The 22,164-nt window shown below is 43.1% G+C and overlaps 1 protein-coding gene across 2 annotated transcripts; it reads left to right on the top strand.

Moving 5' to 3' along the window:
* Positions 1 to 12,617: 12,617 nt before the first annotated feature.
* LOC311060383 (S-adenosylmethionine synthase-like) lies at positions 12,618 to 21,295 on the top strand (the record flags this gene model as incomplete). 2 transcript variants are annotated; one of them, XM_084078554.1, is made up of 9 exons in its annotated part: positions 12,618 to 12,688; positions 13,974 to 14,051; positions 14,965 to 15,087; positions 16,396 to 16,508; positions 16,809 to 16,952; positions 18,610 to 18,828; positions 20,244 to 20,426; positions 20,662 to 20,795; positions 21,132 to 21,295. In XM_084078554.1, exons 1-9 carry the CDS (start codon positions 12,619 to 12,621, stop codon positions 21,232 to 21,234), a joined length of 1,167 nt encoding a protein of 388 aa, XP_083934680.1. In that variant the 5' UTR covers position 12,618. The 2 variants fall into 2 exon arrangements, with proteins under 2 accessions (XP_083934680.1, XP_083934681.1); XM_084078555.1 differs by lacking the exon at positions 21,132 to 21,295 and having other exon boundaries at positions 20,662 to 20,799.
* Between the last annotated feature and the right edge of the window lie 869 nt (positions 21,296 to 22,164).

Below are 22,164 nucleotides of genomic sequence, written 5' to 3'. Positions count from 1 at the left end.
AAATATATATAAATAATTTGATTTGTCCAGCTAATGCATCAAATGTAGCCTACACATGTTTTATACATTGCGTGAAGAAAGTCACATACTCATTTCCTTTCAGATAATACTTTACTTCACCTGGGCGAGGGTGTATGTTGCGAGACCCGAAACATCCTATGACCCCAGGCTACAACACTGATGATACGTCCCAGGTGCATCCATGTGATGTTTTTTCGTTATAGTTATTCTATTTATAGTGGCTCATAGGAATTTATAGACTACGTGACAACCAGGAATAGATTGGTGACCACCGGAGAGACGGGTGACAGCCGGAATGTAGACGGCATCCGGGAGCAGTTTGGGTTGGCGCCCCAGTCTGTGTCTTCCGTGAGGAAGAAGCCCAACAAATCCACGGTGAGGCCTGTAGGAGGGCCATTCAAGCAAGCCGCAAAGGGAGCCTGCAGTACCACCACGGGCCAAGACACCATCACACCAGAATGAAATGTTTGGAGCGGGGGAGTCTGGTGCAACGCTCAGGTCCTGGACCTGGTGAGACGGAGGAGGAGCCCGGCCAGGAGGCCACCCACAGAGCCTAGCCCCTCCACGTACCAGAGCCTCTCCTCTCCCCCATTCCTGGCAGAGTAGTTTCGGACAAGCGTATTGAGTGGCCCTGTCTTTCCCTATTTAGGACTGACCGTGGGTAGCTACCTGGGACGTAAGTCGGGGCTTGATCAACCCTGGCTGGGTCACCTGGGCGAGGGTGTATGTTGCGAGACCCGAAACATCCTATGACCCCAGGCTACAACACTGATGATACGTCCCAGGTGCATCCATGTGATGTTTTTTCGTTATAGTTATTCTATTTATAGTGGCTCATAGGAATTTATAGACTACGTGACAACCAGGAATAGATTGGTGACCACCGGAGAGACGGGTGACAGCCGGAATGTAGACGGCATCCGGGAGCAGTTTGGGTTGGCGCCCCAGTCTGTGTCTTCCGTGAGGAAGAAGCCCAACAAATCCACGGTGAGGCCTGTAGGAGGGCCATTCAAGCAAGCCGCAAAGGGAGCCTGCAGTACCACCACGGGCCAAGACACCATCACACCAGAATGAAATGTTTGGAGCGGGGGAGTCTGGTGCAACGCTCAGGTCCTGGACCTGGTGAGACGGAGGAGGAGCCCGGCCAGGAGGCCACCCACAGAGCCTAGCCCCTCCACGTACCAGAGCCTCTCCTCTCCCCCATTCCTGGCAGAGTAGTTTCGGACAAGCGTATTGAGTGGCCCTGTCTTTCCCTATTTAGGACTGACCGTGGGTAGCTACCTGGGACGTAAGTCGGGGCTTGATCAACCCTGGCTGGGTCACCTGGGCGAGGGTGTATGTTGCGAGACCCGAAACATCCTATGACCCCAGGCTACAACACTGATGATACGTCCCAGGTGCATCCATGTGATGTTTTTTCGTTATAGTTATTCTATTTATAGTGGCTCATAGGAATTTATAGACTACGTGACAACCAGGAATAGATTGGTGACCACCGGAGAGACGGGTGACAGCCGGAATGTAGACGGCATCCGGGAGCAGTTTGGGTTGGCGCCCCAGTCTGTGTCTTCCGTGAGGAAGAAGCCCAACAAATCCACGGTGAGGCCTGTAGGAGGGCCATTCAAGCAAGCCGCAAAGGGAGCCTGCAGTACCACCACGGGCCAAGACACCATCACACCAGAATGAAATGTTTGGAGCGGGGGAGTCTGGTGCAACGCTCAGGTCCTGGACCTGGTGAGACGGAGGAGGAGCCCGGCCAGGAGGCCACCCACAGAGCCTAGCCCCTCCACGTACCAGAGCCTCTCCTCTCCCCCATTCCTGGCAGAGTAGTTTCGGACAAGCGTATTGAGTGGCCCTGTCTTTCCCTATTTAGGACTGACCGTGGGTAGCTACCTGGGACGTAAGTCGGGGCTTGATCAACCCTGGCTGGGTCACCTGGGCGAGGGTGTATGTTGCGAGACCCGAAACATCCTATGACCCCAGGCTACAACACTGATGATACGTCCCAGGTGCATCCATGTGATGTTTTTTCGTTATAGTTATTCTATTTATAGTGGCTCATAGGAATTTATAGACTACGTGACAACCAGGAATAGATTGGTGACCACCGGAGAGACGGGTGACAGCCGGAATGTAGACGGCATCCGGGAGCAGTTTGGGTTGGCGCCCCAGTCTGTGTCTTCCGTGAGGAAGAAGCCCAACAAATCCACGGTGAGGCCTGTAGGAGGGCCATTCAAGTAGAGCCATATGAAATCCGTGTTAACGGAATCGCGGACGGAATCGCGGAAATGACCAATAAAAATGGAATTGGAATAAAACACGGAATATTGCAGAATTTGGGAAAAAAAAAAAATCGCGGTAAAATATTTTTTTTTACCGCGAATTTTTACAAATCCACGGGACACCACCATTTTGCATGGCCACATCCTACTTTATAAACAGTAAAATCCACTAGAAATAGTCTTAGAAAGACGATAGAAACAATAATACATGCGCGACGCCATTTTGCGCATGCTCAGACCGAAGTCACCGAATTATTTTGGGAACATTTTTGCGTATAACACAACAAGGGCCATGTATGGACTGTTATATCTTGAACATTTATTCATTTCCACTTACCAGACACTTTTTTTTATGGTAAAAATGAGCATAAAACGCAAAATACAGAATTCAGAAATATTAAAATGGAAAAAACAGAATTTGGGAAAAAATAAAACGGAATTGGGAAAAAAATAAAACGGATTTCATATGGCTCTACATTCAAGCAAGCCGCAAAGGGAGCCTGCAGTACCACCACGGGCCAAGACACCATCACACCAGAATGAAATGTTTGGAGCGGGGGAGTCTGGTGCAACGCTCAGGTCCTGGACCTGGTGAGACGGAGGAGGAGCCCGGCCAGGAGGCCACCCACAGAGCCTAGCCCCTCCACGTACCAGAGCCTCTCCTCTCCCCCATTCCTGGCAGAGTAGTTTCGGACAAGCGTATTGAGTGGCCCTGTCTTTCCCTATTTAGGACTGACCGTGGGTAGCTACCTGGGACGTAAGTCGGGGCTTGATCAACCCTGGCTGGGTCACCTGGGCGAGGGTGTATGTTGCGAGACCCGAAACATCCTATGACCCCAGGCTACAACACTGATGATACGTCCCAGGTGCATCCATGTGATGTTTTTTCGTTATACTTATTTTTTATAAATTATGAATTATGTAATGTGTACAAATAACAAAACAACATTTTAGTATTGCATCTTCATACACCTTCATTTTCTTCTTTCTGGAAAAACAAAACACGGGCTGGTTAGAAGTCATTCATCGTGAGTATTGTATGTTCTTTTCAACTGTTCACAGTTGGTGCAGGGTACTGTGGTCATCTACCTCCTCCCTTCCCTCTTCCTTGTCAGAAGTCATCAGTGGTCCCTCGGCTGAAGCTGTCCCATCTGTCAGTGTCTCATTCTGGTCCGGTAGAGCATTATCAGTGGCCCTGCTTGTCTGGGGCATGTCTACTTTCTGAGAATGCAGTCATCAAAGTACTTTTTGTTAAGCATTAATCCAATGTGTCCTGCATTTCTGTCTCCTTAAGCCTAATTTATACTTTATTGCACAACGGTGTGGTGTCTCTCGCTGGAAAAAAAAGCTATTTTCAAGCTGACAATGAGACTCTGAGACGGCCGTGTGATGAAGAATAAATGAGGCTTTATAGTATTGTGCTGTGTGGCTACTCATTGCTACTTCTCAAAGTGCTCAAACACTGTTTATTCTGGACCTGCTTTTGCTGTGTCATACAAATCTCAAGGGATGAAGGTATTTTTGGTTTGAACTATCTGGACCAAACATTTTTGTATGCTAATGCATCATTCTCATGATCACACCCATATTCAAATAACCACCTTTTCTTGCACCTGGTGATGAGGAGAGTTTGGTTTCTCTGCATCCTGTGTGTCTGATACTGACGTGCCTGTGTTTCTCTCCGTCTCTCCAGTCTCCTCTTCCCCAGAGTGGCTCTCAGCTGGTTTGAGGCCTTCACTTTCTGGGCCAGAGGTTGAGTCCACTGGGATGGAATCAGCAGGTTCAGTGGTTTCTGGCTTGTCAAGTATCTAGTAAGACATCACATGGGAAAGTGAATCAGTTAAATTATGGGTCAACATGACCTCGGCTTTCTGTCACGGCAAACTGAGTTGCCCAATTAAGGTTAGCTGACCAAAAGTGGCACTTCAATAAATTGATATGTAAATGAAGATGTTTTTTAACGTTGGCAGTCCCTCTCCTGTCCAGTGAAAACAGGTGTGCAAACTCTGAGTGTAAAAATGTACTCAGAATGTACTCAGTTAAATTAACACTCATTGATTTGACTGTGTATATTATTCCTCCTTTACTTATTAAGAAATACTGTACATGTTCACAATAGTACACTCAGTGATAAGACTACTACAGTATGTTCTATGTCTATGGTAGTCTGATCTCACTGGGTGCTGTTTGCTTGTTCTCCTCTCTTTCAGTCCCATCAAACCTGCTTCAGCTGAAATCGCCTTTGTTTTTTAATCCTTATCTTGAGTACATGAAAAAACACAATCATCCTCAGTCTGAATACATGAGAGCATCAATTTTACACACAGAGCACACCACATCGGTTTCGGCAGCATCACCTTCTTGTCTTGGTCTGGAGGGTCAGGGGACGGTGTTTTGCGTTTCTCTTGCTGTTCCTCTCGCTCGTTTGGTTTGGAATCAGCGCCATCTTGACTGGAAGTCAATAGTATGGGATCAGCAAGCTCAGGCTCAGCAGTTTCAGGTCTATCACCACCACTATCAGTTTTCTGCTGAATAGTCTTTGAGACAGAGTGATGGAATTGAAAACGGTAATGAAATAGAATTGGTTAATTTACAGTACAATGCTGCAACTTTTCTCTGCAGTGTTCTAAAATGGTTTTGTCTCCTTGCGAATCTTTGATGTAAACAGGGATATTTTTTAGGAATGATTTTAGCATATTATTTCAAGATAAGTAGTAAAAAGACATTAAAAGTTAACTAAAATTGTATCAAATATTTTTCCCAAATCACCTTCTCATCTTGATCAGATTCAGACTCTTTCTCTAGCTCTCGTTCAGTGTTTGACTCTTCTGTTTTTTCACCACGCATTTCTTCTTTAACTTCTGTGTTGAGGACCTCAGAAGGGGCATTGTTAATATCTGCTGGTTCCAGCCCAGTGGACCCGGGAGCGGTTGCATCATCCGTAACTTTAACCTAGAATACACCCACATCCTTAAACATTTGACATCCGTCATTCGATTACCATTACCATCCCCACACCATACATACACTGTAGGCTATATACTGTAGGACAACACTGGTACAAAAGGAAAACCTATATCTTTGTGTCCCTATTCTGTGGTGAACATTCTGCGAAAATAGCAGATATACAAGCTCACGTGTCACTATGACTATGCGATACATTGTGAGCTTATAGATATTTTCAGCAAACATTTGGTGTAGAGGGAAAAAAAGGAGTGGGCCTAGTACAAACCCCTGAGGGACTCCAGTCAATGAACTTTTATCTGGGGTTAAAGTGGTTAAAAAGCTCATTACAGAGATTGCTCAGATTTATGCTGAGATTCGTCACCTCAGGATTATCTTCCTGGACTTTGTTCTGGATTCCTTCCACCTCTTTCTGGTTTCCTGGATCAGAGCTGATTGGCTCCACTGATTGTAGAGGTTCATCTTCCTTGGCAACTCCTGTCTCCGTAGTCTCATCAGACCCCATGTTCTCCTCCTGGGGTGTCTGGTATGATGTTAAATAAGTTGCAGTTCAAGAAAGGCTACAGGATTTATTAAAGTGAGGAATTCTTTCTTTGTGGGCAAGATTAATGACATCAGATTGAACATCCGCTCCAGGGAGGCACCTGCTTAATACTGCATCCCACCAGCATGTCTCTAAAGTCCCTAGGGTCCTCTGATTAGGGAATACTGGAGAGTTAGGAGAGTGCTTTTGAGGTGGTGGCTCCTAAACTTTGGAACTCTCTCTCTGCCTTTGCAGTTAAGATCTGTGCACTCTGTAGAAAATGTTCTGTTTTTAATTTTGTTTTATGTCTGTATACACATTGTTTATGCTCATCTGTGAAGCGCTTTTTGTTGTCAGCTCGCGATAGGTGCTATAGAAATAAAGTAACTTACAGTATGTATATCTACCTTTAGCACTGGTGCTGGATAAATAGTCAGCTTGATGTATCAAAAGTGAAATCTGCACAACAGTACAACAGCACAACAACATGTTTGTTTTGCACAATAAATGTCATGGAGCAGCATACTGTTGGGCAGATTTGTATTGATTTATAGAGGTGTGTAGTAAGTCCAATGTTTGCTCAACATACAATACAAGGTGTAATTTAGCCCTGGGGAGCAAAGCCCTGCTCTGTGAAGATCTTCCTAGACTTATCTCAGCTCTTTAATAGACAGAATATTGTTAAACAAAACAACACTGTCACCAAACTTTTAAGGACATTTAAACAAACCTTACATCATGTCTGCCCAGCACTGCAGTAAGCATTACCTGATTTACAGGACTTTTACATTTGGGAAAAGATGGAGGAGTTATCTTTTCTGTCTGCAATACTTAAAACCGGGAAAGCATCTATTTCATTTTAGATTTTAGCTACAACATACAGAAAACTCTTAGCATTTAGGACAGTGGTTCTCAAAAATATCAGATCTACAAGCTCACTGGGAGCTTGAACATCTGCTATTTTAGAACATTTTTGGAAACATCTTGAAAGTGTTTGAAAAATGTTGTATCATTTTGATTTTTTTAACACAAATCTTCTCTTCTGAGTGTCCCCGGCACTAAACATGTTCAGATGGGGGGGGGGGGGGTCCACCAAATACATATCATTTCAGGGGTCCTTGACATTCAATAAGTTTGAGAACTACTGATTTAGAAGGCATTTGTAGAATCGGCCTCAGGTCTTACATACTTTTGTGGCTGCCTCCATGGCCTCTCTGATCTGCATCTCCTCATTGTGCAGCTTCTGCTGGAGCAACGCCTCTTCTCTGGCTTTGACCTGTTCTTGCTCCAGTAGTGCCAAGTTGGCCTTTTTCTGAAATGCAAACACCCTGGGTTTCATTTAATTTCCCCACTTTATTACTGATCGTTTTGTTAAGGCAGGATAAAACCATGTGATAATGGGTCATTCTATCTAGTTAATTCTTTTCTGTGTGTGTGTGTGTGTGTGTGTGTGTGTGTGTGTGCGTGTGCGTGTGTGCGTGAGTGCGTGAGTGCGTGAGTGCGTGCGTGCGTGCGTGCGTGCGTGCGTGTAACCACTGTTTGTGTAATGCTGCCCCCAGGTGGTAAGAGAACAGAAAGCAGTGTACCTTGGTCTGGTATTGAATGTTTTCCTTGTATCTGAGGATCCAGTGGGCCAGATACTCAACAGGGTCTTTGGGTCGTAGCTCGGCCACCTCGGCCAGTCCTTCAGAGAGACATCTCCCCAGATGCTTTTTTAAGTACTCTGAGTCCATTTTCTGTAACTGAAGTTTTACAGCAAATAATTAGCACACACGTGTAGTGGTGTACATTTACTCAAGAGCTGTAAGTAACATGTTGAGGTATTTTTTTTTTACTTTACTGAAGTATTTCCAACAATTTTCAGTACTTTTACTTCTACTCCACTACATCTCAAAGGCAAATATTGTAGCTACTTTTACTCCACTACAATTATTTGAAAATGTAGTTACTAGTTATGTTACAACACACTTGCGAGTAGTTTGTACTAGCAGCAGCTTCAGTTTACTGAGAACGTAGGGCAGGGGTCTTCAACGTTTTCAGGCCAAGGACCCCCTAGCTGAGAGAGAGATGAAGCAGGGACCCCCATAAAATTGTGTTTCAGATCAACTTTTGCTGCTCTTTTTTCCCTCTACACACCTATAACTCTTTGCCAAAAATAGCCGATCTACAAGCTCACAGCACGAGGCGTTGTGAGCTTGTAGATCTGCTATTTTTGGCTAAAGTTCTCCTCAGAAAAGGGATACAAGGGTTCAAGTGGTTAATGTAAAAAAAAAAACATATCACACAAAGATTTGGGGGACCCACTGTAGTAACTCTGAGGACCCCCTAGGGGTTCCAGACCCCCTGTTGAAGACCACTGACGTAGGGGAATTAATAGACATGAGCAGTCGATCATAGAACATTAGTGCAGTACTCTTAGTCGATTAAGTCGAACACAGAGTAGGCTACAATATATCACAAGTTACTTTGTAGATTTTGATTATTATTACAAAAAACACATTAACCACTTCAGCCCTATATACATTTCGGCCATTTGAAAATAGCCGATCTACAAGCTCACAATGCTGGAGATGTGATGCATTGTGAGGTTGTAGATCTGCTATTTTCAAAAGATTTGTATACATTTGGAAACCTGTGAAACGGGACATTCTGCATAAGTGCTTTCTATGTTTGGTACTTAAAGTACATTTTGATACCAATACTTCTACATTGCAGTATTGATACTTTTACTTAATTAAAACATGAGTACTTTTTCCACCACACGTGTAATATGCAATGTTTTACAAGCAGGTAAAACCAAAACATGTCTTCATTAATTGGAAATATTGCTCACAGTGAGTGTAATGAGTGCTGTCTTCAAAGCGTAGAACAGAAATAATGACCAGCAGTTTGAATAAAGGACTTTTACAAACCAGTCTTTCGTCGAGCGCCTGATGTGTTGTGTTTCTATGACAACAGTGTGTAACTTCATTAGAGGTTCCACTTACCCCTCATACGAATATATAGTTCCGCCTTTAAATGTAATTGCATACACACACACACACACACACACACACACACACACACACACACACACACACACACACACACACACACACACACACACACATCTGTAAAATGTCACAAGTTCTAATAAACGTATTATAATAAACAACAAACCTAATGCTCGTCCCTGATGGATAGATTTAGTCATTCATGGGAGAACCAGATCCTCGATTTCAGTGGTGTAAAGTAACGAAGTACATTTACTCAAGTACTGTACTTAAGAGGTATTTTTTACTTTACTGGAGTATTTTCTTCTACTCCACTACATCTCAGATGCAAATAGGCCTATTATACTTTTACTCCACTACAATTATTTGAAAACTTTAGTTAGTAGTTACTTAGATTTTGATTATAGGCTACTTCAGCCCCATTTTCGGCCATTTGAAAATGCAATGCAACGCATTGTGAGCTTGTAGATCTGCTATTTTCAAAAGATTTTCATACATTTTATACATTTAGAAACTTGTGAAATAGACATTCTGCATAATGAGTACATTCTACGTTTGGTACTTATACATTTTGATACCATTACTTTTGTACTTTCACTCTTTTTTTTTTATTACCGAACTTTTAATTGTAACAGAGTATTTCTATATTGTAGTATTAATACTTTTACTTAAAGTAAAACATTTTAGTACTTTTTCCACCACTGCTCGATCTGCTGACTGGCTCAAATAAATTGGAATGCGACAGACCAGGCAGCTGCCACATTCCCCAGAGCTGCTGGAGTTGAAAGAAGATCTTAGCGGCACTACTCGGCTTGCAGAGCCAACATCCAGCAGCCACACCTTAACAGTTCATCATCTCACTCACTCCCCAACCATACTACTCGTATGTATTTACAAACAGTTGCTTGTTGTGGTGTAATTGTGGAATCCCACTACCCTGCTGAAAAAAAACAGCAAAAAACAGCTTATGATGGCTGCTGGTTTTATCTGGTCTTAACTGGACTTAGGCTGGTTTTGCTGGTTTACCAGGCTGATCCAACTGGTCATGCTGGTCCTGCTGGTTTGTCAGTATAGTTGGTCAGCTGGTCACCCACTGAGCTGGATTCTGCTGGTCAAGCTGGTCGGCCAGCTGGCTGACTGGAATGACCAGCAAAGCCAAGATAGTAAGCTGGTCAGTCCAAAAGAACACTTCCCAGACCGACTGTAGTTCAATGCAATATTGCTGTGAATTTTTCAATGTTAACATATAAACAAACACTTCAAAAGCACTAAGTGAATGACTGGTGTAGTATAGCCAGGGCCCTATCCTGTGTGGCACTTTATCCTTTATGTTGAGAGAGACTGAGTCATATTGTAGTGGTCTAATGGTCAGACTCTCAGCACAGAGATTCCATGTTAAAATCCCTGTCCTCCTATAGTTCAATGTTGGAGTACTTTGGAATTTTCAAGGCTGAAATACAAAAAAGCATTAGAAGACACCTGCTGAGGGCCCAAAGCTGCCTTGGCACAATGGTATGGTGTGCTTGTTCGGTTGCCTCTGCTACAGACAGTTTGCAGGTTCAAGTCCCATGCCATCAAGGTACTGGGGCACCGCGTCTCTCCACCTGTTTCCTGAGAAGTAAAGATGGGGATTTATGTCTGAAAGAACTCTGTCCAGCTAACGTTTTACAGAAATAATTCAGTCCAACACATCTTTGATGTATAGAAGTTGTCTTCTAGTGCTTTTGAAGTGTTCTTTTGGACTGACCAGCAAAGCCCAGTTTACCAGCAGAATCCAGCTTAGCCTGACTGGGTGACCAACTGATCAACTATACTGACAAACCAGTAAGACCAGCCTGGTAAACCGGTTAAACCAGCCTAAGACCAGCTAAAACCAGCAACCATCATAAGCTGTTTTTTGCTGTTTTTTTTCAGCAGGGTAATGATCCCACTAATGTTATCTTCACTATTTATTATAATTATTCAGAACGTTTTTGACCCCTAGTTTTTGACACCTAGAAACCCTGTTCCAACAATGTTCGGCCTAGGGCATGTTGGATACTTGGATATTTGAATTTTTTGAAATAATTAGTACTTTTAGAGATATTTAACTTTTAATTGCAAAAAAAAATCCCATTCATTTGAATGGGGAAATGCCATTTAGCTACAGTGGAGGCTAGCAACTGCTTATTAGACTAGCAACAACATATTAGACCACAGCAACCACCTATTATACCCTAGCAACCACCAATTAGACCCTAGCAACCAGCGTTTTGCCCTAGCAACCATCTGTTTTACCCTCCCAACCTCACATTAGACCTATTAGACCTAAAAGTTCTAGTGGAGTGCGAGTCTTTTTGTACTAGTCATACCCAGTAAATCAAAGGTTGCGATTTGAAATGTTGGGTTTTTGCTGCCCTAATGTGGCTTCGCGAGGCCTTTCCAAGAGGAGGCAAGCTCTGTAATAGATCTAATATCATTGACATTACAGTTACACAAGTAGAAAATTAAATGTGAATACAACTAAAAGGTAATAGTAGGATGAGATGTATACCGAAAGATGACAGATGATGCTAGTGCAGTCTCAGGAAAGAGACCTCAGACCTGTGTGTGAGTGTGATAGTCCTCATAAGATGGAGAGCAAAAGCAACCCATAAACACACATGACATTAACGTTACATTTAGTACGGCCAAACGCCAGACCAACCCAAAACATGTTATTTCAAATTCCAGCATGCTCGTTCGGAAACTCTACAGTACATTCAAGATGGTAGTGCCAAATGTTGACACTCTAAACTCTGTCAAAGCGCCTAAAGATTGACTTAATTTGGGCATTTTGGGTATGTCTGCAATTGGTTAATACATGTACTGTATATCCCACTACAAGTTTATCTATCTATCTATCTGCGATTATTAATACACAAAACAGACAATGAAAAATATTATAGAATTGAGGTCCTTGGCCTGCTGTCAGTGTGCACAAGAAATACTGATGCTGATCGGCCTATAGTATGCTAGGTAAGGTTGACTGTGGACAGACACACAGACAGACTGGGCCGATCGCATGATCTCCTGGCGGAGATAACAAATTGTGCAGTGGCAGCTACACTAATTGGTGGAAAGGGCACAGCCGCATGGCTTCTCTCCAGGGCTCTGTGTACACAGGCAATAGACTTCCCACCAGGAAACTCAGGGGCCCCTAGCTTAGCTGCCAAGAGACAAGACGAGGCGAGAATGAGTGAGTGGGGGAAGCTCACAGGAACCCTTTGATGAAACAAGTGTCATTATTTACAATGGATTATTGCACAACAATTTGATTTTAATGTAGTCAGATAAAAGCCATGGCTACTACAAAGTGAGACAATTCAGAATAAGTAGTAAAAAAAAAAAGTCTCTCCAGGAAAACAAAATTATTCCTCCCTCTGTTTTTTCTCTGTTCTGAATGGTCTAACCCACCGGTTCACATGGCCCCCTCCCCCTGCAAGTTTGAGAGCGTGTGTGTGTGTGTGTGTGTGTGTGTGTGTGTGTGTGTGTGTGTGTGTGTGTGTGTGTGTGTGTGTGTGTGTGTGTGTGTGTGTGTGTGTGTGTGTGTGTGTGTGTGTGTGTGTGTTTCAGCCTTATATAGTGCAGGCTAGTTTGGCAGGCTCATGTGCCTCTGGACTGTGAAATTGTCCTGGAGTCGAGCCGGCACGGTCTCCTTCACTTCAGGGTCCATCTCTTATCCTACCCTCTCTCGGTGTAAGGATACAAGGCCAGCATCCTTACACAAGCTACCCACCTCCCAGGACTTGTCACCACGTGCGTTGTCTACCTAGTTTCTCTTGTGGGACTGCTTGTAGTTGACAGGATGAATGGGATGTACGACCCGTTTCGACATGACGGCTCCTTCATGTTCACCTCGGAGTCTGTGGGCGAGGGACACCCGGGTGAGTAGAGAACCTGGCATTTTGAAGCTTCCTCAGAAGGGTTTCATCCACACAGATCTCCAGTCTGTTGCATCTGCAACAGATGCAATGTTATGTGAAGGAAGACATGTTCTGTACCACAAGAGAATGTCAAATGTCAAACAAACTGAGGCTTACCGTATAGGTCGAAGCAGTCAGTTGCACTCTGCCCTTTTCTTAGATTTCAGTTGCATTGTACTTGTGAAATGTGTGGTTCCCTGCATGGAGATTACAGGGTGCATGTGAACATGGCCACACACACATCATGGAGGTACGTGTGGCAGTGAAGTGCGGTTATAGTACACATACCACTGACGCTTTTATCTGTCATTTCTTTACAGTATGTACAGTATATTGTCGCTGTCGGGTGGAAACCTTTTATGTCCAAAACTGTTCCTTTTTTATTATTCTCATGTTTTTTAATTAAAATAGTGGGAAAAAATGCCTGTAGATCTGCTATTTTCAATACTTTTGTGTGACACTCTTGTATGATGAAGTAGGGCATTAATTTACAAAAGAAATATGGAGATACAAGGTTTCTGTCCAACAGTAACGAGTTGTGTACTGTCTGCAGATTTGATATAGATATTATTGATAAAGGGGATCGCGCGCGCGCACACACACACACACACACACACACACACACACACACACACACACACACACACACACACACACACACACACACACACACACACACACACACACACACACACACACACACACACACACACACACACACACACACACAAAAATGTAGTCTTTGATTATATTTCATTTATTTGATAGGAAAACATTTTGTCATTCCAGTTTCCGAGAGCATTCCACTGTATAGATGTGCCATTCTCAATGGAGTGGAGAACATTTACACATGATCTGAATGAAAATGATGAAACCTAGTTGTGATACCTCATGGCTACTTAGTACATTTTGTATTTTGATTGACTTGCCTTACAGTGGAGTCCCACACTACAGTTACAGTATGCATGCACCAAACCAAGGCTATTCTTAGGACTGTAGCTCCTAATATGTGCCCTCAGTAATACTCTGATGGAAGGGCTGAAACCAGAGCAGTAGCTCAACGAATTGAGATATTTGAAATATGTAGTAAAAGGTCAGGCAATGAAACAACATAGTAATCAATTGAAATAAATGCACATGGTTCATGTACAGGTAAAACTCATAGCCTAGCACCCACAATCGATGTGCGTATAACTAAGTTCCCTTTGAATGCACTGTTAAAGCCAGCACTACATCTGTTTTCCAGATAAGATATGTGACCAGATCAGTGATGCTGTGCTGGATGCACACCTGAAACAGGATCCAGATGCCAAGGTGGCCTGTGGTGAGTAGCAACGAGTGGAGGGCAGTGGAGCATCAGACTTGGTTCAAATAGTTTGCATACTATAATAATAATTAGATATTTCAACCCACTGGGGGGATCCAGTTTTCAGCTTCATCCAGCTGAGTGCTTCTCAGTCAGGGGAGTAGTTAAGGGTTAAGTGTAATGCTCAGGGACGCCTAGACACATTGCCGGGGTCAGGAATCGAACCTGGGACCTATTCAACTACGGCTACCGTGGAAGTTATTTTATCCTATGTACTGTAGTTAGTCTACGTGGGGCTAAAGGTAGGACTATGCAGCCAGGATTTCTTTGTAAAAAAAAAAATCTGGCCACCACAGGAATGCATTGAAAATCTATTTACTAATTGCCTAATGCTAATGCTAATCTTTGCCTCACAAAGCATCATAGGATTTAAGCTGATACAACTGGAAGTGGGCATGATATGGGGATGACATCTCACAAGGCCTCCTTTGGAGACATTACAAAAACATACCTAATCAGTTCTTCCTTGCCCCTTTACAAACCTTTCCTCAAAGCAATGGGATTACATTAATCTGTTCTACATTAATCTTTTCTGAAGTTACAGTATGTTCCTTTTTGAGAAGCCATGTTCCATTTTGGCCTATCAATGTTAAACGTTAATCGGTTCTTGCCCCATGATAAATCTTTCCATAAAAAAACAAACAAAAACAAAAACTACAAATGGAATGGGTCAGGAAAAAACATAACCCCCAACCAACTTCACTGGTACTGATAAAAGCTGATGCTTGATATTTGCAAAATAAAATAACTTCATAACATGTTCTAAGTACAATCACTAGAAATGTATTTGTTGTAGTCAGAAGATAGTTCACATGTACGCACAATGCGTAGTGAGATCATAATATTGACTGAATATTATGTGCCAAAACAGAGACGGTGTGTAAGACAGGCATGGTGTTGCTGTGTGGTGAGATCACATCACGGGCCCATGTGGATTACCAGACGGTGGTGAGGGAGACCATCCGTGACATCGGCTACGACAACTCAGAGAAAGGTGCACTTGAATCCCAAACTCATTGCCTCCTTATTTTTCACATCAGCCTTTTAATAGCGTCAGCAGGTGGACGATTTTTGCAAAACACATTTGATATTACTCCTACAGATTATGTCCAAACATCACGCAAATCAGTGCACAAAAGTATCTCTATAGTCATAGTCGATCAAGACGGATCTGGATCTTGATTGGCTAAGATTGACTTCTACTACCTGGCCTGGCGGAGACCTGCACTCCGAGGAGCACATTTTTCTAGTTTGTTTTGTATTGTTTTTATACTTTCTTTCAGTTGCTGTCAGAGCTTGCATTTTCATTTTGTCACTCTGCACCCCTGTACTAGATATACTTATGGCCCTGTACTAAATGACAGTAAGTAATAGACAATTAATTTGAAACAAGAGTCACTCCTCCAGAGATTATATATTCATTTTATGTATTACTATTAACATAATCTAATTAAGTATTTCATGTTTCTGGAGTTAAATTGAGTATGATTCAGCAAACCCAATCATACTGCTGTTCTTAAGCTAAGGCTAACCTAACAGTGCTTTGCATAAGGTACTTTATCGTCCTTTTTGACACTTGGAAGGAATCGTATTGCTTGCTTAGCCTGTTATCAGTGTGCTACAGTACTCGCACGCCAGGGTACTGCAAGACAGGCAACGCATACATGAAAACAACATCAATAGTGTTATCTAACCAAAATTGACCAAATGAACGAGCCATGTCTTGCTGTTGGTGATCAAAGCACCTCAGAAGCACTGTTTCAAAGCATTTGGGATTTTACTACAAAATATATAAAGATAAGAAGCAGTTACTTTTCAGTATTTCACAAAAAATGTAAGTAAGAGATTAAAATGTATTACATTGATGAATATTCAAAAGCATTTTCAATATAGGCTACTAGTTGTGTTCACACTACCTTCAGGGCAAGGGCAACACACACCCATTAAAGAGGTGGTGCCATGGTTTTGCACTTTTTCTGTTTTGCATGTGTCTATGAGGTTGATAGAACTTCATTAAGCCCCCTGGTGGTGTTTTTATGGTGTTTTATGTCTTCTCTGACTATTTTGAGTTTCTACCTGGAGGCAGAAACCTTGAGGGTCAAACGTGCCAATAGAGAAACAGCGCTTTAGTGACATAGTAAAAACATACCCTCCCCCTCATTATCATAACACAACAGGTCATGAGGAGGAGGACGGACTAGGACAGGTGGGTGGTGCTAAGTTGGTGGAGGAGGTGCTAAGGTGAGAACCAGGTATACTTAATGAACTGTCTCTCCCTCTCTCTGTCTGTCTCTCTCTCCAGGATTTGATTATAAGACCTGTAATGTGCTGGTGGCTCTGGAACAGCAGTCCCCTGATATTGCTCAGGGGGTTCATGTTGACCGACATGAAGATGACATTGGTGCTGGCGACCAGGTAGTCACTCAACCTAAGACACAGTTTTTCACCTGGCCCCTCCTATTTCAGACAGTCATGCAGTTATGATGTTATTCAAGACAATATCACAGGGGCATATCAAGAGTTGCTAGTGACCAACAGGCTGAACTTTCATCTCTGAACATGAAAATCACAATGAAAAAAATAATACTGCACTTAGATATCTAAGCGACCAGGGCCGTGACATCCTAGGGGGCATATGCATACAATGAAAATAGCACTGCAATGTCCAGAACGTAATGATGTCAATGCTGAGCTGTGATCTCTCCACATTCACAGGGCCTGATGTTTGGCTACGCTACAGATGAGACAGAGGAGTGCATGCCACTCACCATTGTCCTCGCCCACAAACTCAACGCCAAGATGGCCGAGCTGAGGCGGAACGGGACGATCCCCTGGCTCCGCCCAGACTCCAAGACACAGGTATGATCATGATACACCTGTGCTGCCTCTGAAACGACTGTATATATTAGCAGACGTAAATCTTGTTTTGAATAAAGAAATAAAATACACACCATCACATACAGTATGTGATCATCTGTAAACCATGAAGACCTTTCTATATAGTATATATATCTGATTATTCCTTCTCCTGCAATGATGCCTTTTATGTGAAGCCACATGTTAAGTCACATTTATTTGTACATTGTACATTGATACATTACATCAAGTGAAATTGAATAACTACCAGTTGCGGGCTGTGTGTTTACACTGAACATTGTAGTCATCAGTATTACTTTCCACCACGAGGTGATGTAGAGAGGCCTGCATACCGACAGAAACCAGAACATGGTGGTCAAAGACTTGGACGAGGAACCTTCTTAGGGATTCCTCAAAACTCTCCACCGAGCAGCCACCACCGTCTCATAATCAAGCTGTATTGGTCCCCTGAGTCCTGTTACTTCCCAAGTCCCAACATTGCTACAACCTGAAAACAGATTTCTCTTCATGGAAGCGGACACCCCTAAGTGCTATTTGGAGGGCCGAGTCGAAGCGTGACACATTTCATCTTGGCACGAGTGCTCTTAGTCTAGGCCATGTCCCTAAACCCACATGTGACTTGCAGTTTAAAATGTATATACATTTCAAAGTCTAAACACAACAGAGTCCTTTCCCATAAAGGTGCTTTTCCACTGCATGGTACCCGTTTTCCATTAGGTGATAATTGTACCTAGTACTCTTTTTTGGATATCTCCTCCACCGAGGTTCCAAGCACACTGAGGCAAAAGTGAAAACACTGCAGACTACTGATTGGTCATACTTGTCACTAGCAGGGTGCCTGGTGACCTAGCCAGTTAGTGCTTCTTCTGCTCCTTGTGAACATGAGGACCCAGCAGGAGTTGTCAATATCAATATCAATATCAATATAATATCAATTGCTTAAAAAGAAAAGAAGAAAAAAAGCTCATTATTTTATTTTGTATTCTTTATTACGGGGGTCAACTCTTGATTCCTGGGTCAGTGATCTTGAAATGTCGGGCCAGCGGCAAATTTCCCCTAATGTCTGCCCCTGACCAGGTTTGAATTTGCCCCCATCTTGTCCCACTTATCTCTCCTCACTCTCTGCCCTTGGTTTCCGGTCTCTCTACACTGACTTATCTATCTCAAATAAAGCATAAAATGCCAAATATTTACATGTCATGACAGATTCCACTATAACTACATGGAAGCTCCCGAAGATTGTTAACAAGCATTCAAACTAGCTGTTATGTAAAATGAATCAATATTGAGCAACTGCATTACCAATTTCTCACAAATCAACACTTTTTTTTGTTTTTGAAAGTGTTTGTATTGGATTGTATAGGTGAAATAGAGATTTACAGAGGCTTGGAAGCGACTATGATGACCAGCTACATTGAAGTACCTACTGTATAGTACCAAAAGGGAGTCTATAGTTGAGCTGAGCTAGTGCAATGCAGTGGAAAAGTGCCATTAAACTCTCTCCACACGGTCCTTCCTAGCTCACTTAAAAATAAATGGTCTCCCTGCCTTCATATCTATCCATATCCATTTCTCTGTCCAGCTCCCACTGCTCTTATTTGTTAATTGACTCCTTCTTTCCTCTGCCATTCTCCATTAGGTGACAGTCCATTATACCCAGGAAGATGGTGCTGTGATTCCCAAGAGGGTACACACTGTGGTCGTCTCAGTGCAGCATGATGAGTACATAGGTCTGGAAGAGCAGAAGCAGGTACTGAAGGAGAAAGTCATCATGGCCGTGGTTCCGTCCAAGTACCTGGACGAAAACACCGTCTACCACGTGCAGCCCAGCGGGCGCTTTGTCATCGGCGGACCCCAGGTAAAAGGTCTCCCTCCACACGGAATGTCTTTTCAAAAACGGAATGGGGCAAAACTTTCAGACATTATATAAAATCTAGTCCTAGAATAGGGTTAGAGATAATCAGTGGCCTATGTGTTGTAATCCGGACACTTCGGATCCGGGTGTGCATGAGGACCACACAACAAGACTTTTATGTACAAAATCTTCAATTTAATTCAAGGGGAAACAGAGCAAAGGAAAGAGAGAAGGTCTTTGTGAACCTCAAGAGGTAGAGCAAGGTTCTCGGTTCGATCCCCAGCTCCTCCTGGCTGTGTGGACGGCTTCCTGCGCCATCAGTGAATGGTGCTTTGGAGAAAGGCGCTATATAAATGCAGAAGAACATCAATTTCCATTTACCTCAGTCATGAGACACAGGGAGGGAGCGAGATTAAGGAGGTTTAAAGGCCCACTCAGGGGTCCTTTTGAACCTTATAAATAAGGGTTACATTCACATACATTCTTAAAGAGTTTTATTTTTAGCTAGAACATTATATTTGGAGATTTCTTACCCCACAGGTCTGTTTTACTCCAATGTTTACAAACATTAACAAGGTAAAAAAAAAAAGGCAAGGTGTGCATTGTTGAGCTACGTTGCTGTTCCAGTCTAGCCCGATATATTATAACTCTATGGTCTTTTCCTCCAAGGTGGAAAGACTGGTGACGTGAGGTTAGTTCCAGTCCATTTGTTTTGGTGTTTTCACCACCCTCTGGTGGGGATAGGGCAGCCATAGCTGAATGGGTAAAGAGGCCCCAGACCCGGTCTGTGTGTCGAAGTGTGACACAAGTATATTTCAGCAAGATGGCAAAGGATTCATGAAAGACATTCCTACTCACTACTCAGGCAAAGAAAGTTCATTATCGATAAGCAAATTCAGCTTTTTGTATTTTCAATCCATTATAAACAAACAAACAAACAAACAGCTTTGCCCATGCCCTCTCTTGCTCTGGAAAAAATAAATTGTCCTCCAAACCAGATGCATGCCCTTACCTTGTTTGTATAACTGATTGATTGGGCATTAAACATGGGTCATCATCAAGACTGGGCTTCCCGTGCCAGCTGCCTTTCCTTCTATCCACTCTGAGTCTCTTCACTGGGACACAACCTCTGATTGTTGACTGTCAGGCCAGCTGAGTAACCTCAAGTGTCCACGAGCTGACATCTGAAAACCATTATTGTTTCCAGCTGCTGGTTGTTTTTAGAGGGAGGCTGTTCTGATATTTGGCTCTCTCTACTGGTGGTTAGGGAGCAGTGGCAATGGAAAAACGCCACAAATGTTTATTAGTGATCTGGATGTACAGGTACATACATAATATCCAGGTAGTATCTTTTATCTAGTACCTTCTGTGAAAATTGTATTTCCTTGTTTGTGAAACTCTGTGTTGTTTTCTGGCAGGGGGATGCAGGTGTGACTGGTAGAAAGATCATCGTGGACACATATGGGGGCTGGGGGGCACACGGTGGGGGGGCCTTCTCTGGGAAGGACTACACCAAGGTGGACCGCTCGGCTGCCTATGCTGCCCGCTGGGTGGCAAAGTCTCTGGTCAAGGCCAACCTTTGCAGGAGAGTTCTGGTGCAGGTAGGCCTACAAGAATGACTTTACTCAGTAGGCTACAGTAACAATACATTTGATTTACACAGCACTTTTCATCCATATAATGTAGTACTGAAAGATGTAATATAAATCTATTTAAAAAAACATGAATTAGTCAAATGAATACATACTGTGTGAGCCTCACAGCAGCTTACAAGCTCAACAAAAATGCTAAATGCAGGCATTTGTAACGTGTCCTGCCCCTTGTATCTGTGTTCAGGTGGCTTATGCGATCGGAGTGGCCCATCCTCTGTCCATCTCTCTGTTCACCTACGGCTCTTCTCAGATGAGTGAAAAGGAGCTGCTCCACATCGTCAACAAAAACTTTGACCTCAGGCCCGGGGTCATCGTCAGGTGACTAATGCACGGATACAATGACTCTCTTCTGTTGTGGCTTCATACAAATACATTCCCATTTGTTGTAGTATGCAAATTGTTAGATAATGCAGTACATGTTGATTAACCACATGAACCCTAGCGTCCCTTTACTGGGGGGCGAACATTCGTCAAAAATAGCAAGCTCGCAACACGATGCGTTGCAAACATGTAGATATTTTCGGCAAGAGATGCTTGTAGGCGTTTTCGCCAAGAGATTTGGTGTAGAGGGGAAAAAGGAGGGGTTATATTGGGGTTTAAGTGGTTAATATTTTTGTTATATCCTGTTATAACTGTTGATGGATTACGTTGCAGAGATCTGGATCTGAAGAGGCCAATCTACCAGAAGACAGCCTGCTACGGTCATTTTGGTAGAAAGGACTTCCCCTGGGAGATCCCCAAGAACCTCAACCTCTAGTGTTTGTGTCTATGTGGTGCTGACTGTGAATACGTGCTGTCCCTTACTGTGTGTGGTGAGTGCGAGATAAAAGCTACACATGTAGCTGTTTTGGTGCTCTGTGTGTGTGTGTTTCTGTGTATGTACGTGTGCGTGTCTGTGTGTGATGAGCGTCAAACAAGCTACATAGATGGCTATCCTCATGCTGCAGTAACCCAGTAAGAGTGAGGGGGTGACAGTGGAAGTGGGAGGTATGACGGATCGCAATGGAGGTCAACCTCCCAGATAAATCACAGTCATAAGGACGGAGTGTGTCGGGGACGATATAGTGCCTTGTTAATGACCTGTCAACATTGGCAGCCAGGCCTACATGTGATTATGTGTCACATGTATGTATGCATCTTAATTTTCCAGTGCAGCTTTCCCAGGTGGCTTTAAAAGCTTTAGCAATAAGTGAGAAGGTCTGATTAGTTCAGAAAGTTGTAGGTAGATACCACCGTGCTTACTCCTTACCTGTTAAAACACTACCTTACATTATTAAGCCAATGACCAAATGTGCAATTGGGATAACCCTGTATTTTCTAACAGCGTTATTAGAACCATTACCACTAAAGTGTCTTAACAGTTATAACAAAAATCTGTATCTGGCCTGTTATGTTTAATGTTTTTTTCATTTCAGCTGGATATCTACAGTATAACATGTTATTTCAAAGGCAATTCATCAAAGGGAGAAACTGTGTGAAAAGAACAAAGAAAGTTGTGTTCATCACTTGCTGAGACCCCTGGATGGCTCATGTTTGATCTTCCAAGAATGACTGCACAGAGAGATTAAGTATAACGTTAGCAAGGATATATGATTTACTTCAAACTAGCTCCATCTGTCTCATAACGTGAAATGTGCGTCATGTGCAGTCATATCATTCCTTTCCTAAAAGCTGGTGACATCAAGTC

Source organism: Gymnoscopelus microlampas (genome assembly GCF_963454915.1).
Source record: "Gymnoscopelus microlampas genome assembly, chromosome: 14".
NCBI lineage: Eukaryota > Metazoa > Chordata > Actinopteri > Myctophiformes > Myctophidae > Gymnoscopelus > Gymnoscopelus microlampas.
Note: the sequence above shows the minus strand (reverse complement) of the source record. Positions and strands in the feature narration are given on the sequence as shown.